The sequence below is a fragment of the Magallana gigas genome, chromosome 1 (assembly GCF_963853765.1).
Source record: "Magallana gigas chromosome 1, xbMagGiga1.1, whole genome shotgun sequence".
Classification (NCBI taxonomy): domain Eukaryota; kingdom Metazoa; phylum Mollusca; class Bivalvia; order Ostreida; family Ostreidae; genus Magallana; species Magallana gigas.
This window is the reverse complement of record NC_088853.1, coordinates 12,559,935-12,577,950: the sequence shown is the minus strand read 5'-3', so window position 1 is coordinate 12,577,950 and position 18,016 is coordinate 12,559,935. Positions and strand designations below refer to the sequence as shown.

Below are 18,016 nucleotides of genomic sequence, written 5' to 3'. Positions count from 1 at the left end.
ATGAAATATAATTAATAAGGAATCTTTTTTTTTTTAATATAATGAGGTGATCAAATACGGTCGGGTGTGATGTTATTTATCCTAAAGCCTTCGGACATTTTTTTTTATTTACATGTAATCACCCCTGACCGAATATTTGACCACCTCATAATACTAAAAAAAAAAAGATTCTTCAAGAATTAAATACATAAAGAAAGCAAAGTGTGGACATCAGTTGGTGACAATTATTTGCATGGTATTCTTCTTGAAGAGGTACATGTAACGTATCAAAAGATATTAAACTGCGAAAGTGTATCCTAAATATTTACAGCATGGAATGTATACAGGTATGTTGACATTGATATTGGGATAAGCCTGGATGTAATCCGTCTGTATAGGAATCAATCTATGTACACATCCCTCCATACATTGTGTTCATTGTAGTGGGACGTTTTAACTTTCTTGTTAAAATATTCGCTCTGCAAATATTTACTTCAGAGCTTACACCAGTGCTAAAGTTTCCTCAGCCGCTTCGTAAAGCATTGGCGGTAAAATAGGCTGAAGAGCTCGTGGTAGAGACTTACTTTTACAAAACTAGTCGGTAGTGATTTATAATCAATTGGTGCAAAAATCGAAGGGGATGTCCACTCTCAACACCCCACCCCTACCCATAACCACCATCATCAGTTCACCCCCTTTTCTCCATTATGTCAACTTCAAAATTTTCGTCAAGCTTAAAAAAATATTTAAAAGTTAAGCTTTGGTTAATTTCAAAGCTGGTTCAAATGAAGGACAGCAAACTATTTCTGGGCCTTGTTTTAGAGTGCTCTTATCATATGTAGCTAATCATGACTTGTACTTTAAATGATAAAAAGTAAATTATATTGTATTAAAGATGTCGATTTTAATGTTTTGATTAATTATTTAGATAAATCAATGTGATTAAATATCATTATATTTCAGACTTGTGAACCGCATGTCACGAGTTTGAAACCGTTAAGGACTTTTGTTTGTATTTACTGAATTAATTTTTTGAAAATCACAATTGATATAAAAATAGAATATTTGTCGTCCGTCGGACATAATATATGGATCTAATGCGTCAATTTTTATGCCCCCATCGAAGAAGCGAGGGCATATTGCTTTGCTACTGTCTGTCGGTCAGTCGGCCTGTCGGTCGGTCCACCAACAGTTTTCGTTCCTTTTTTCGCAGAGGATGCACATATTGAAATGAAATTTGGTATACAGGTTTATTATAGTATTATATAGGCAAGTTTAATTTTGGGTAAGATCAAGCAATTTTCGACAGACTTATGCTCCTTGGGCGTAGAAAAATTCCAGTTACCTGCAGTTTCCGTTCATTTTCTTCGCAGATGTTTTCAAAGGAGGGGGCATAAGTGTTTTACAAACATCTCTTGTTTTAATTTTTGCCGATTTTAGAAACTGTTTCCAGGTGTAGGGAGCCACCTTTAACAACTTTAAAAATACTAAAATAATACTTAAGTTTGAATATAAATGCTGTACAACTTTCAATTTATTATTTGTTTATTCTATATTTAATATTTGATTCGATTTGAAGTTGACCAAAAACGTTAACGATCGCATAGGGTCACTTTAAGATAGGTGGACTGCATGCGCAGATCCAGAAAATTTGGCCTGGGGGATCCGTATATTTTTCATGGGTGGGTGGGTGGGTCCGATACCTTTTTTCGATAATTTTATTATGTAAATTTTAGTAGTTGGATTTTTTTTTAGGGGGGGGGGGGGGTGTCCACATCCCCTCTGGATCTTCGCGTGGACTACTTTAAAGAAGATCCGGGGCTGGAGATGTGTAAACACACACTGTGTACCAATGACCACGCTCTAGTACTCTGTGTACCGCCGCTGACTGACATTTTTTACTACTTAATAAGGCCGGGGTCCGATCTGTTTACGATGTAATTGGAGGTCACAGTGTGTCCAGTCACGTCTCAACATAAACACCCAAACTTGTGATGAATGAGGTCGGTAATATATACAAGACATGCGCGGGCGGAGGGAGTCGAAAGTGACGTATTGCTAACATTACGTAAACTGGATTAAACGCCACGATCCTAAAAGTTTGCATTTGCATAAAAAATGTTCACCTGGTGATATTACAGAGAACAGAAGTATTTGCGAATACTATGATATCTTTTTACCTGGTCAACCTGTGGTAAAGTTCTGTGAGAACACGGATTTTTGGTCGGAATTCGACATTTCGAACAAATGTAGAGTTACCAAAATTCACCCCGAAGAAAATCAACCTCAATGTTGTAACATTTAAGGTGGAAAGACAAAAAGGAAGTAAATATGTCTGAAGAAGGTTTCTCAATTGTGGACTGGGTGATTTTTGCAGTTTTGATTCTGTTTTCGGGAGTCGTGGGGATTTACTATGCGTGCACCGGCGGAAAACAGAAAACGACCGATGAGTTCCTGATGGCGGACCGGAAGATGCCGATACTTCCGGTCGCAGCCTCCATCCTCGTGTCGTTCCAGACGGCGTTGTTGATACTGGGTCAGCCGGCGGAGATGTACACCAAGGGGACCCAGTTCTTTCTGTCGTTGTTTGGACAGCTTGGTGCCGTGTTTCTTGCCACCACTTTATTCGTCCCGCTGTTCTATCCATTAAAACTCACGAGCTTTTTCGAGGTATAAAATAGCCATATAGACCCTTAAAGTATAAAGAACATATTCTGTAAATATTAAAAATGTGTACAAGAAAATTGATTAATTATATAAACGACAGTACTATTAAAGTGTTAAATGAAAGTAATTGAGAGAAAAAATGTACTATTGCGTGTTTACGAAATTTTGATAAAAAAAAATAAATATTCAGAAACTTAAAACTGTAACTTTATATCAAACTGAAAGCAAAAAAAAAGTTTACTACATATTTCCTTGTATTTGATAAACAATGTATGAAACTTTTATTGAGTATCATGATTTTAATTTACATGTAAGTATCATTGTTATCCTTTCAGTATTTGGAACATAGGTTCGACTCCAAGGCAGCTCGCGTGACGGCCACTACCATAGGAATTATATCAACGGTAGAGAGAGAGAGAGAGAGAGAGAGAGAGAGAGAGAGAGAGAGAGAGAGAGAGAGAGAGAGAGAGAGAGATCTTAATGAAAAGTGTAATAAACTGGTAACATTTCAAGGTTCTCTCTTGTTTTTAGCCTACTTTAAAAAGATAACTAGTATTTTTGAAAATGTATACATGAATGAAGGTTAAAATAATAAAGATTATTTGAAATTTTGTTTCCATATAAAGGCATTAAACGTCAACATAAGTTTCCGAGTGCAACAAGTTTTTTTTCTTCATTTTTTTTCACAGATTCTTTACTCTGGCATCGCGTCCTTTGCCCCAACAACGGCTCTAAGTGCAGGTAGGTTAAAGGATCAATAGGTCAGCTGAATGGTTGACCTCTTTTACATGTCATATAGTACATCCATTAACTGTTTTAATTATTTGCCTATTCTAGACTTTCCCACAATTATTGCAAAGTTAAAATGTGTTTAAGGGATGGGTTGTGGTGTTAGTGGCCGTTTTTAAAACTACAAATCTCCTACGGTGACGAAATGGTTTTTGAAGAATAAAGCTTTGTGTAAAAAAGAAAACCTTTAAATTAAAAAGGGGTACATTGAAATATAAGGATTTCGTCTTGACCACATAATAGTTTATAGATAAAAACTATCTTTAGAAGGTATATTTTTTTTTCATTAATCGTGTTCTGACATCGGTTATAAATGCTTCAATCTCATAAATATTCATTTGTATTTAATCTCATGACTAGTCAATTTATGATGCTTCAATCTCATAAATATTCAAACGTATAAAACTTCCATCTCATGAATATTCAATTCATGCTTCTCAATGCCATAATACCGGTTATTCAATTTATAATTTATTTTCATGAATATTCATTGTTCCAGTGACCGGCTTTCCTGAATGGCTGTCCTTCACTCTGATTGGAGCGATCTGTGCATTCTACACCTTCCTGGTCAGTGGTGGGATAACTAAATACTGGGGAATCATTCAAATTCGTGGGGTCAAATTTTCGTGAATGAGCTACGGGTTTTTGCTTATTCGTGGTACAGACCCTGAAACGTACTACTACACCAAAAAAGCGTGCGACTTTCGTGCGAGAAACGTTTCGTGTAAACCGTTTAGCGTTTCGTGTAAACCGTTTAGCGTTTCGTGTGAATCGTGAAGCGTTTCGTGTAAACCGTTTAGCGTTTCGGGCAAAGCGTGCAGCGTTTCGGGCAAAGCGTGTAAATCGTTTCGAGGAAAGCGTGCGAGAATCGTGTGAAACGTTCATCAGATTTCATTCGGAACTCTCTGACAATTTAATTGTTTCAAAACAACGCCCGTGTTTTACATTACTATAAACTGTTTGTGATTAGCAAAATTCTCTTTGTAGGTATACTCATGAAAAATCTTTAAGAAATGATATATTTATCTTTTTACAAAATTGAATTAATTTTTCACAAACAAAAGAAAGGTACTCGTATTAAACAGGTCGGGTACACTACCTTATATGGATAGCATTTTTTAACACGTGACAGTATTTGCGTCAAACAGATTCTCCAATCCAGTGAATGAGTTGCAATGCATGACGGTCTACAACGTGTTTAAGATTCAACAAACGCACGTGGTTTTTGTCTGTTTTATTCACAATATTTAATTGCTTGCCGGAATGTTTGTAGATCTTGATTTTTACTTTAGAAGGTAAAAAAGGAAAGAGTACGTACCATTAACTTTGTTCCATGCTCACATTGAAAAATACTGTTGTTTTAGTTGATCAGTTGTTGCTTCAAAAATGATCAGTATCAAACGACTGACAAACAAACGCATACAAGTACAAACAGGTTTTGATAAGAAAAAACTGCACAGTTGTGTATTGGTGACTTTATCATTGTGCACTAGAAATAAATACAGGTAACTGTACATTTTTAACATACGTGAATAGCCACGGTAGTAGAAATGCACAAATATACAAACGCAGAAGCGCAAGCTGTGCAGCATATAGTATTTTGTCCGTTAAGCATTCTGATGAATGTCCCTGAAGAAAATATCAACGCGCATTCTAATAATGTTGTCTTAAATATGGGATATCACGTGAAAAAACGGTACTCGCTGCTTCTAATTCTATAGGACGTACCTCTCTTTTGAACATTGACAATGGGGTATTTAAATAGGTTGATATAAGTCCTCATATGCAATACTTTTTAAATGTGAGCATAGAAATGGAAGTTCAGACATAATTGTCCATATTAATTTCATAAATTCTGAAAAATCATTCAAAATAAGTTTCCAAAGAACAATTCAAAATGGTATATATTTTCAATACGCTTTGTATACACTGAAACTTGTAGTAGCCCACAATGCCTTGCAACTCATTCACCTGATTGGTTTGTCGATAAAAGTAAACAGATGGCTAATTTAGTATGCAAATTTATGCCGACGTCACAAAATATAGTGGTCTCGACCTGTTAAAAGAAGACTAGTTACAATGTACTGAGACTATTTGGCTGTGTACAACAAGCACACAATGACCTCGGACATCGGGTAAGACCTGCTTCTGGCTGAACATGTCAATCAAACTCTGTGTATTCGTTTTCATTGGATGGTCACGCGTCTCTTTTTTGTCAATAGCCAATAGAAATTTAATGACTTTAAGGTAGTCAGAATTAGTATTCAATGATGCACACAATTTAAATGATATATTATTTAACATTTATTTGAACAAAATTAAATATAAACATAAAAAGAAAAAAATATACTGTTCATATCTATAAAATGCGGGAATCCCGATTAAAAATATTTCCACAGTTATCTTAATTATTTAAACACTTATACCGAAGAACAACAAATCTTAGAAGTAATTACATGTAACACACTGGAATTTGCCTAAAATGTACACATACAATTAATTCTTATGAGAATCTATATGCATGGTACTAATTCAAAGAATTATGATAGATACTCTTTACGCCGTTATGCGGGGCGCCGGTTATGTATACGAATATTGAGTCAAAAATTTAAATCATTTTTATTTTTGGTTCTTTCCGAAATCCAAAATAGTAATGACAACATTCTTTATTGTTTAATCGATTGATTTTTGTCTGTGACATTTATTTACCCGAATGATACGACACAAGAAATAAATCAATCGGTTGTTTTATAGCATTTTTTTCTAACTTTTGTGACAAATTTAATTTTACATAACTTTCAAAATTATCAATGTAAATAATCATGGGTTTATTTACTGTTAGTATTTTTACATCGTATTGTCTGAAACCAATAGAAATACTAATGTGAGAAGAAAAAAACACATCTTGTCGAAGACTGAAAAACCGATTTCAGTTTGTAATCATACGGATTTTATTTTTGGTATTGAATATTGAGTTACGGTAACTGTTTTTCTTGATTTTTTATTATTTACGGCTCTAATAAGACTCATGATTATTTCTTTTTAGCAATAGATATATTTATAGAAGTAGTATTTTTGCTAATTCTGTGAACAAATATTTATTTGCTTTGAATTTTAGTACCAAATCAATTTAATTAATCAATTCAATACTTATTTACCTATATGTTTCTAATATCAGTATTTCTATTATTTCGTGTTTTCTTTAAACTTAATTCTTACTAACAGAGTCAGGGTAAAAATCCGAGAAGTCCCGACAGAAACGAAAATCGATCAGGATAAAAGCGTGTCCAAAGCGTGTGAAAAGCGAGCAAATCGTTTCGTGCGAGAATCGTTTCGTGTAAACCGTTCAGCGTTTCGTGTAAATCGTTTAGCGTTTCGGGCAAAGCGTGCAGCGTTTCGTGTAAACCGTTTAGCGTTTCGTGTTAACCGTTTAGCGAGCGTGTAGCGAGCGTGCAGCGAGCGTGTGGTGTAGTAGTACGTTTCAGGGTCTGTATTTAATTTCGTTGATGCGTCAGTTTCAGTTCCAGTAAGAAACTTTAAAAATTTGTTTTCATCCAGGATGTTAATTTGGGGGAGGGCTACTTACGAATACCACTAAAATTGAGCCACCACAAATTCTAATGATTCCACAGTGATCTAATTAATTGACAAATTAGTGACAATATATAGTAGTTTTGTGTACTTTCTATGCAACTAAATTCATTTAATAAGCTTAACCCGTTATTTAACATTCGAAGTTCACATTTTCTTTTAATGATAATCCTGATATTCAATATATTTCACGGCAAGTACATGTACATTTAAAGTACTCTAGCTAAATATATCGACGAAAAAATATTCTTCAAATTATATCTATATTAAAAAAGAAGGAACAAACATTGTTGAAATTATTTGTAAATTATCTTTGGCCATTGCATATAAATACAGGCATGATTGCGTGGTCTTTATAGGGTGGACTAAAAGCCGTCATCTGGGTGGATGCTTTCCAGGGCCTCATTATGTTGGCGGGTTTACTGACTATTCTCATCAAGGTATTATGATAGTTGACCCACCCTAAACGTCCACATTGTGTGTTTTAGTATATTACTTTTAGATTGCTTTCGAAATACTGTTTACAAGAAAATATTCGCCCCATTTTATTTTCGCTCCTTTCGCATTCGTTATCAATGGGCGAATTTAAGACAAACTGTTTGAAAGTGTAGAAGGGCGAAAATTACGCGGGGCGAAATTTAAATAACCCTGTATACAGAATCCTTTTCAACGGAAACTAAAGGTATACCTACATGTGGGTATACAATTCGTTAAAACCACCATTAATGTGCTGCGACTTTATTTGAAGATTGACCACTTTTAAATAAAAGTATTTTGAGATGAACCTTTAGAAGACGTGTTCTTGATCAAATACGACAGAAAAACAGTTTGCTTAGCATCAAGAATTATTCGCAAAGTGATATTCACATTAATTGTCACTTGCATCACGCTTCATTAAAAGGTGTAAGATTTAAATATTGCGATCTACTGTCACCATAGTTGTTAACAATAACTGCATACTTCGATGAGTGTTAGCAGAATACCTAGTATCATTATAAAGGTGATATCTGAAATACCTATATTTGGAGCAAAGCTTCTATAAAACGTTCAAGTCATATATTAGTTTTATTTTTACTTTAGCACATACCGTTCAATGAATCACCATCAATAAAGATTGCAAAAGACGCTTTATATAATTATGTATAACATTAAATGCATTTACACTTATGTGTATCTTATCAATTATAATGTATTTTATAGTCTGATATAACGCATACCTACATACTAACAGTAAATATCAATAACGATAACTCTTTATACAGGCCACTCTACTGGTGGGCGGATGGGGAGAGGTGTGGCGGATCAACCAGGAGTGGGGGCGGATCAACTTCTGGAAGTACGACCTAGCTATGGATATTAGTAGATATGATGATTTAACTTGTATAGATAGATACATGTAGATATAGAAAGATACTAGTAGATCATGATAGAACATACTGATGAGATGATTTATGTCAGCGTTACTCTTAATGTCTAAAATTGCATGAAAAAATCATCAGATTTAATGAAAATATAAAAAGAATCTAAAGCGTTCGTCTCTACATGTAGCACTTAGCTATAAGCCAAATGGACTACAATTTTGGATATCGTACTTATTTTGCGAGTTAAAGCCAATGTTCACGGGAGGTCATATACAAATTGGTTCTTTGTGAAGAATTTGCTCGACTTGTTGTTAAAGTAAAAAAAATATATCTAAGTAAAGACATTAATTTCTTTATTTCAGTTTTGATCCGGATCCAACCATCCGTCACAGTTTCTGGTCTTTGGTCATCGGGAGTATGATCAACTGGACCGGGCCGTACGGCGCAAGTCAACAAAGCACCCAGCGATTTGGCTCGTTGCCAACTCTTCGCGATGCTAAAATGTATGTTTTTTTGAAAAGAAATTGCCGGCAACTCTATGATGCCAAAAAATACATAATCATTTCTTTTTTATGAAACCTTTCTTTACATCATGAAGTATGATTAATAAAAAATTCAAAATATCAATATATACATTTTTTTCAGAGCGCTTATGCTGCAAAGCGTCGGATTGATTGTGATTGTGACATCAGCATGCATGACAGGTGTCGCTGTTTTCGCTTATTACGCAATGAAGGGTTGTGACCCACTGACAAATGGCGATATCATGAGTTCAAATCAAGTGAGGAATCTTTATTCTTTTCTAAAAAAAAAAAAACTTTTTCAGACTATCAAACATATCCACTGCGTTTAAAAATTAATAAACATTGTTTTCCTTCAATTTTACTTGTACGTACAATATGTAGATACTAGTAGTTACAAATTAAATATAGTATCGTAGAAGAGCGCTTTTACCAGTTTACCAATCTAATAAAACTTTGCCGGATAATTATGTCAGTGCCAAGGTGGCATTTTTGCACCCGTCTAAGCTGCATACATCGAAAAATTCAAATATGCCACATGAAAGATCATTGCTTAAAGAGCTAATAACCACCTTTGTTATCATTGTATCTCACCTGTCAGGAGAGCTATTTATCTTTCAAAATCAAATGCTACAGGAAAATAATTTTTCCCATAGGAAAAACAATATTCCTATAGGAAATTTCAAATTTCCTATCGGATTACAAGAATTTCCTATAGGAATTCAATTCCGATACGATTTGATTTAATCCGATAGGAAATCTAAATTTCCTATAGGAAAACTACCTGCCTGAATCAAATTCTTGCAGGAAATACTCTTCTCCTATAGGAAAAATAATTTCTATAGGATTTGTATAAAATCCTATAGGATTGTCAATATTTCCTATAGGAGAATCATTTCTCTTTTGGGAATTATTATTTTCCTATGGGATATTAGTTTTTAAAGGTAAATATCTCACCTGTCAGGTAAAATACACTAAATTCAAAAGTGGTTATATTCTCTCTATGGTCTATCACTTGGTATATATGGATTTTTCCGAAACTGAATCTTAAGCGGGTGCAAAAATGCCACCTTGGCACTGGCATAATTATCCGGCACAGTGTTTAATATTCATTAATAGTAGATACCAATATAAATACATAGTTATACATTTGTTCTATCCTAGCTGCAATCAATACATTTAAATCGATATCGCTCAAATTCAGAAGTCGAAGTTAATAAGGTTTTGTTGCTTTCTGGGTTTTTAGATTATCCCTACGTTCGTGATGGAGGTGCTGAACTACCCGGGGGTACCCGGTCTCTTCATGGCCAGTCTGTACAGTGGCTCTCTCAGGTACACGTGTACTCATCATTTAAGGAGGCTCAATGGTCCTTGGCATTTTTAGACGAAATTAATCTTTAAATTCAGGAGAGCTATTTATAAAGAACAATATCCGAAATTTAGAACTGTGACATTTTGATTCTTTCTTTAATAAAAATATATTAAGGCCTAATCATAAGATAGAGTATCATATTTAGAATTTTATGGTAGATTGGATACTAGTAGTTTTGTTGACCAGCCAACTTTCTTACAGCCAAGCACGGGCATAAGCCTTAAAGAAAAATATTTCTTATGGTTTTCGAGTGTCTTTAATGCAGATTTTGCATTATTAAGTGTATTCAAACAATTCAGTTACATGTAAATCAAAAACATTTTCATATAATCATTGCTACCTATACAGAGATTTTTTGTCTGAAGTACTCCCCATATTTTCTTTGAGTGAAAAGCTGTTTTAATCAAACCGAAATGGCGACAAGTTGAAATAAATTTAAGCTTTGATATAAGTGAATTTTGGCATAAAAAAGCACTGGAATAATATATCATGTGGTTTTATCAACTATCTTTCGTTGGCATCGTTTTTTGGATTTATGCCAAAATTAAAAGTTTCAAAGATTAGTAAAATGGCATGCAGATATTGCAGGTCGATGAGCATTTTAATTCCGTCGGTCATCTTAGCATTGTAACCCACAAAAATATTATTCAACAAATGTTAATGAAACCACAGTATCCACAACATTTATCTTGTGAATTTCCCTTTACAGCACGATCTCCTCCAATTTGAGCACACTGGTCGCCATTACTTTTGAGGATCTGGTGAAACCATTCGTCAAGAACAAGTCTGACAGCGTCCACCTCTGGATCACAAGAATGCTGGGTAATTAATGTGATTCTGCTCATAAACCATAAAAACCGTCTACTTTTGTTTTATTGATATATTAAATCAACATCATATAGTATTTTTTACATCATATTAATTGCACAGTAATCTATTGTGATTATATTTTCTATAGAAACACAATATTGTTTTTTTTGTGGGAATCAAGCATTAAATTCTAATGTCTTTGTGGAAATCATACATGTTAGTTTTTAAAGTGTATTAGTCACACAATATTCTGTTTTGTTTTAGTGTTGTTCTTCAGCGCAGCAGGAGTGGGGATGGCGTTTACGATGCGCAACATCACCGGCACTGTGTTACAGGTAAAGTAATGTAACAGGTAAAGTAATGTAACAGGTAAAGTAATGTAACAGGTAAAGTAATGTAACAGGTAAAGTAGTGTAACAGGTAAAGTAGTGTAACAGGTAAAGTAGTGTAACAGGTAAAGTAGTGTAACATGCCACATATAAAGAAGCAACATCATCGGTAGAGTTTAACAGGTAATACCGTAACCGGAACAGTTTTACATGCAAACTAACAACATTTGCCGGTGCAGTGTATCAAGTTAGATAGCAACATTATCGGTTCAGGAAAAAAGTAACATAACAGATGCTCTTTTAAAAATAAATTAGCAACATCAACAATGCGGTGTAACATGTAACACATCATTACATGTACATGTAATGAAAATAAACTAGCAGGACCGCCGGATTTGTGTTTTATGGAAACTAACAACATTACTGGTAGAGTGTTACGTGTAAACTAGTAAGGTAACAAACGCAGTGTTACAGGTAAATTAACAGTATTACCGGTTTTATAACCAATTATAATTTTATTTAAAAAATTGTAGTTTGATGTTTAGACTGTAAAAAATTCGATGACGATATACAAACTTTTTTTTTAAATTCCAGAACTCTTTGCATGAGTTTGAATATCCACACTTAATAAAGCGATGTTCCCGCTGTAGTTGTATGTTGCTAACTATATAGGCGGTATTGAAGCCAACATATTCTCTATTGTTTACCAGGCCTCCATCAGTATCTTGGGATCGTCTGGGGGTGCGCTCAACGGGTTCGTGGTCCTTGGCGCCTTTTTCCCGACGTGTAACAGAATTGTGAGTACTTTTGTGTACAGGGCTATCATAGCTGCTTTGTTCCAATGAGACTCTTCCTATTTTTTGGTCTAGTTTTAAATTTGCCGATTTGCTGATTGTAAATTGCTTGGCCCTGGTGCTTCATTTACAGATTTTCTTTAAAAACCACAACAGTCTATAATTTTGAGGGCACTATAACTTGAAGTAATTGCGTTTTTATCAAGATATTATTTAAACTTTATTTACTTAAGTGTAATTATTTTTTTAAAAGGTGACCATTTTTAATTTTTAGGGTTCCATAACTTGAATAGTAATAATCAGGATTATTTAAAATGCATATACATGTTCACAATCTTAAGTTATTTTATGAACCGTTACCGCTTTCTTTTTTAAGGGCGCCATAACAGGTCCCATTGTGTCGTACGCCATCATGCTGTGGATAGGAATAGGACAGTACAGTGTGCTGGGGATCCCTGAGGACTTTCCCTTCCCGACAGACAACTGCCAAGCCGGAAACGGAAGTATGACCGGCGGCAACAACATAACAACGCTCGCCGTCACCACGAACCTTATTAGCACTACCGGTGTAACAACAATGGCGGCAGTTCCGGTCCAAGAGCTGTGAGTATTTTATTAGTTGATGATGATGATGATAATGATGATGATGATTGAATTATAAAAATAAGGAAATTTAATATTCTATAAAAAAACCCCGATCAATTCTCCATGATCGTCCTTATCAATGATGACTGAAGCCGTCGTACTCCCTGTTCTACCAGACGTCGTGTGTTTGACTGTATTGGTATTTATATTCTAGGACTAGGCTGAGGCGCCTGACTCACTCTACTATCTGTGCTGTTTTGTCTGTGTGTTATATTGGTATTTATATTCTAGGACTGGACTGAGGCGCCTCTATTCCCTCTCCTATCTGTGCTGTTTTGTCTGTGTGTTATATTGGTATTTATATTCTAGGACTGGACTGAGGCGCCTCTATTCCCTCTCCTATCTGTGCTGTTTTAATTTGTCTGTGTGTTATATTGGTATTTATATTCTAGGACTGGACTGAGGCGCCTCTATTCCCTCTCCTATCTGTGATGTTTTGTCTGTGTGTTATATTGGTATTTATATTCTAGGACTGGACTGAGGCGCCTCTATTCCCTCTCCTATCTGTGGTACTCCACTATGGGGACTGTCATCGCCGTCATTGTCGCCCTCCTCATCACCTACGTCACTGGTCAGTCGGATCATCTTCTTCTGTGAAATCATTTATATTCGTGGGGGTCAATATTCTTGGTAGTCTCCAACGAATATTTGTCAGATTTTACAGTATTACTCTATTAATATGATTATATTATTGTCTTTGAATGTCAACTTTATGATAGAGCACGTGTCTGATAGTAGGATAAGGGAGTTAATCGCCCAACAATATTACCCATTAGATTTACTTCATATAATTTCATATATGAATTTAACCATATATATAAATATATACTATTTGGTTAAGGAATAATCCAAATATCTTACCATTTTGAATGTTTTCCAATATCTTTGTACGACAAAGCTTTTCGTCCCATGAACATCAACATTGTCTAAAAATTGTCACGAGTACGAAGTCCCCTTAATTATCCAGATTACATTTCCCTGAATTTACCTGTATGTTTAGGACCCAGAAAGGCCACGGAGGTGGACAGGAAGTACCTGATATCTCTGTCCGACAAGCTCTCCTGTCTGATTCCGTCACGATGCCGGCGGGGTGCGGACACCAACCAGCCTCAGGTATTATACTGTTACCTATTATGTTTGTTGTGGGGCACATTGCTCACTGTACATGGACGTAAGGCCAGTAACCAAAAGGTCGCTGGTTCAAACCCAGCTGTGGTCACTTGATGTTGTGTGTTGTGTACTTAGACAAGGCACTTTATCTACATTGCCTGAGTCCACCCAGCTGATATTGGGTAACGGCTTACGCTGGGAGTTAACCTGCGATGGACTGTTGTCCCATCCAGGGTGAGTCAATGACTCTCATCCACCTAGCACCCTGGATACCGTGGATAAACACCGGTCATATGCGCCTTCATGGCACGGAGTTGGATTTAACTACATGTAACTCTTGTTTGCTACTGACACTCTATGGAAATATCTCAAGTTACAGAACAAACTATTATAACTTATTACATTGTAGATTGTTTACTCATTGTCTATGGAAGTATATACATCACATTTTTTAAAAAACATATTTACATGTATTACTTTTGGTATGGACTTTATAAATATAGTATGTCGGATTCTTATATTATGTACTATTACCTACAAAAATATTAGTATCAGGTTTGTTACTGAATGTCTATGGAAACATGTCGGGTGTTTAGGTCGTTAAACAATATATAATCAATAAGAAGTGTTACAGGCTGTCTATTGAAAGAGGTAGCTAAAGCTGGGCCTGCTTTGAGAAGTTTAGGAACCCAACATACTATCATAGACTATCTATAACCAACCTATTATTTCTTTTTTTTGCAATGGACAAGAACATTTTATATGTTGATATATTGAATAATGTTAAATACTTAAAGTGAAATTACGACCGCCGTGATCTATAATTTGCTACATGCTGACTGTAGAAAATAGACGACAGTCACGTGACCCGTTTTATCCAATGACGTTGCATCATAATTACACTTCAAAAACTACGAGACAAACACATGTACATAGTAATACATACAAGTCCAACATGCAAAATATTTGGGCGGTATACCCTCATGCTATTACACCCAAAGTCTTAGTATCTTAGACGCCCCAAAAAGCCAATCGCGACTTCCGGGCTTTTTTTGCAAAGCTTCACCAAATAAATCAAATAAAAGATAGACTCGATCGCTTTTCTCTTTTTTAAGTATTGTTTAAGAAGCCGTAAATGTCCGGGGTGTACATTGTTTCTTATGGTACACAAAAATAAAACAACCAATTTAATAATAATATTTTTCCCACATTGTAATATTAATTTTTGATATATCAACCCATTTAGAAATTGAGGCTTTCAAGTATTCGGGACTGCATATAATTGTAAAGTTTGTTAGGCTTTTATCGTTTTATTTCAAAACATGTGTGGAGATGTTCCTCCAATGGAATTTCCATGAAATATAATTCACAGCAAAATACATGGGGACTTTTTAATTTTTTTCTCGCTTTTATCAATTAGCATAGAAGAGTTGAAAAATAAAGAGTTTGTTTTCTTTTCCACAGGTAAAGAGTGAAATGGGAAAAGAAAACATTGCCTTTTCAAATTTGGACGAGAGAAGTACACAAGATTCACAGAACAAGTCAAACAAAGTTGAACTGTATAAAATTAAGTCATGACGTCAAGATGAATCATAGATTCTGTGTATGGATAAATATAAAATATCTTAAAGTTCAATATTTTTAAACAATCGATTCGACAATTATTAATATCGATTAATGAAGAATATATATCCTGCTTTCCTTGATATTAATAATTCATAAATACATTAATAATGAATGTAAGATATGCATGTTAATGTTAAAGAGATGAACTATTTGATATTTTGTTTAATTATGTGTCTACACCAATGCGAGGACATTTATATAATTACCAGAGACTGGTATGAACACATCCATAAATCTTAAACTCCGTAATATATATTACATGTAGGCTGTACATTTATTTACATGTTGTTTATTTATTCATACGTGTAATCTATTCAGTTTAGTTATCAGTTCTAGGTATTTTTAGTTTTGTATTGCAATGTTTTTGTCATGTGACCTCAATATCTATGTTTTATTCTTGACTTTTTATCATAAAGCAATGATGTGATTATTTTATCTTCCTTCCTATGCCTGATCCTAAAATTGTTTACATGACACAACATTTCGTGGTGGTAATAAAACTTCTACAATTTTTACTCGTGACGAATAAATTTCGAAAACTATAATCGTAAATGTTGTTAAAAATATCTTCGGAAAATACAGTCCAACATTTCATTAAAGAAAGAAACTCATCTTAACTTTTATAAGCAGATTTTTCTCAAAACAAATTAGACAATATTTTTACAAAACAGATGTCTGTCTTCCTTTTAACTTTTGTTTTTCATTTAAACCCCGGTGCGTCCCGCACTATAAGAACAATGTCAGGATTTGTTTTTTAATATTTTGTGCATTGATCCTTACCTCATAATTTTTATATTGCTGTTTCCTCCTCCGCGTCTGAGGAAGTATTGGGAAAAAATGAATTTATTATAAAACATGCATCCTTTCTCGGAAATTTTTAGGACTTGTGTTTATATTTACTTTTATTTTTAAAATATATTTTTTAGGTCACATCCACATAGACTTAAAAAAAACCCCTATTACTGCTTGCCTATTTGCACGTAGTTTACACGCAAATATAGAAATAGTCTTTCGAAAGGCTGAAAATATCGCATATATGCTCGAATGTTTTAATATTCCAAAGTGTCCGCTTCCTCTGAAGATGTCTTCAATAGGTTGTTAAATATGAAATAAAATAAAGAGGGTGAGAATTTGGTCCATTAGGGTCAGAATCTCTCAGAGAGGCGGTGTGTGTGGGGGAGAGGGGGGCTTAAAAATCCTTAAAAAAAAAAAAAAAAAAGAGGCCCATGGGCCACATCGCTCACCTGAGGAACAATAGGTATGATAAAATCAGCTTAATGGAGTCATAATACAAACTATCTGGACAATGTACAATAATACATGTAGATCCTGTATAAATAAAATCCATTTTCCCCTGGACATTCTTATGTTTATAATCATTAGTCCCTTTTCTAACAGGATGATTTTATAGTCATATCATATGTTGAGTATTGCAGTTCTCAAAAAGATCCTTAACAATAGTTTATATATGGAATATAAACGTACATTAAACTCTGAACCTTCTCGTGAGGCCTAAGAATTGTCCTGGGGCCAAAGTCTTAACAATTGTAAAGAATCATCTAACTGATTAGTTTCTGAGAAGATTTTTAAAGATCTACCCTATATATTCCTTTGTTAAACTTTGACTCCCCCCCCCATTGTGGCCCCACCCTACCCCTGGGGATCATGATTTTCACAACCTTGAATCTACACTACCTGAGGATGCTTCCACACAAGTTTCAGCTTTCCTGGCTGAGAAGAAGATTTTTAAAGATTTACTTTATATAATCATATGTTAAACTTCGACCCCCCATTGTGGCCCCAACCTACCCCCAGGGGTTATTATTTTCACAACCTTGAATTTACACTACCTGAGGATGCATCCACACAAGTGTCAGCTTTCCTGGCTGAATAGTTTCTGAGAAGAAGATTTTTAAAGATTTACTGTATATATTCCTATGTAAAACTTCGATCCCCCATTGTGGCCCCACCCTACCCCCGGGGGTCATGATTTTCACAACTATGAATCTACACTACCTGAGGATGCTTTCACACAAGTTTCAGCTTTCCTGGCTGATTAGTTTCTGAGAAGAAGATTTTTAAAGATTTACTCTATATATTCTTTTGTAAAACTTCGACCCACCATTGTGGCCCCACTCTACCCCAGGGGTCATGATTCTCACAACTTTCAATCTACACTACCTGAGGATGCTTCCACACAAGTGTCAGCTTTCCTGGCCGATTAGTTTCTGAGAAGAAGATTTTTAAAGATTAACTTTATATATTCATATGTTAAACTTCGACCCCCCATTGTGGCCCTACCCCCGGGGGCCATGATTTTTTCAACTTGGAATTTACACTACCTGAGCATACTTCCACACAAGTGTCAGCTTTTTCTGACCGATTAGTTTCTGAGAAGAAGATTTTTAAAGATTTACTGTAT

The 18,016-nt window shown here is 34.9% G+C and overlaps 1 protein-coding gene across 1 annotated transcript; it reads left to right on the top strand.

Moving 5' to 3' along the window:
• Nucleotides 1-1,961: 1,961 nt before the first annotated feature.
• Nucleotides 1,962-16,185, top strand: LOC105347919 (sodium-coupled monocarboxylate transporter 1). The gene is made up of 16 exons (XM_034464575.2): nt 1,962-2,649; nt 2,982-3,050; nt 3,336-3,387; nt 3,935-4,002; nt 7,386-7,466; nt 8,289-8,362; nt 8,750-8,890; nt 9,033-9,168; nt 10,155-10,240; nt 10,990-11,102; nt 11,355-11,425; nt 12,130-12,216; nt 12,590-12,816; nt 13,329-13,429; nt 13,859-13,971; nt 15,433-16,185. The coding sequence occupies exons 1-16, from the start codon at nt 2,311-2,313 to the stop codon at nt 15,544-15,546; spliced, it is 1,872 nt and encodes a 623-aa protein (XP_034320466.2). The 5' UTR covers nt 1,962-2,310; the 3' UTR covers nt 15,547-16,185.
• Nucleotides 16,186-18,016: the final 1,831 nt, after the last annotated feature.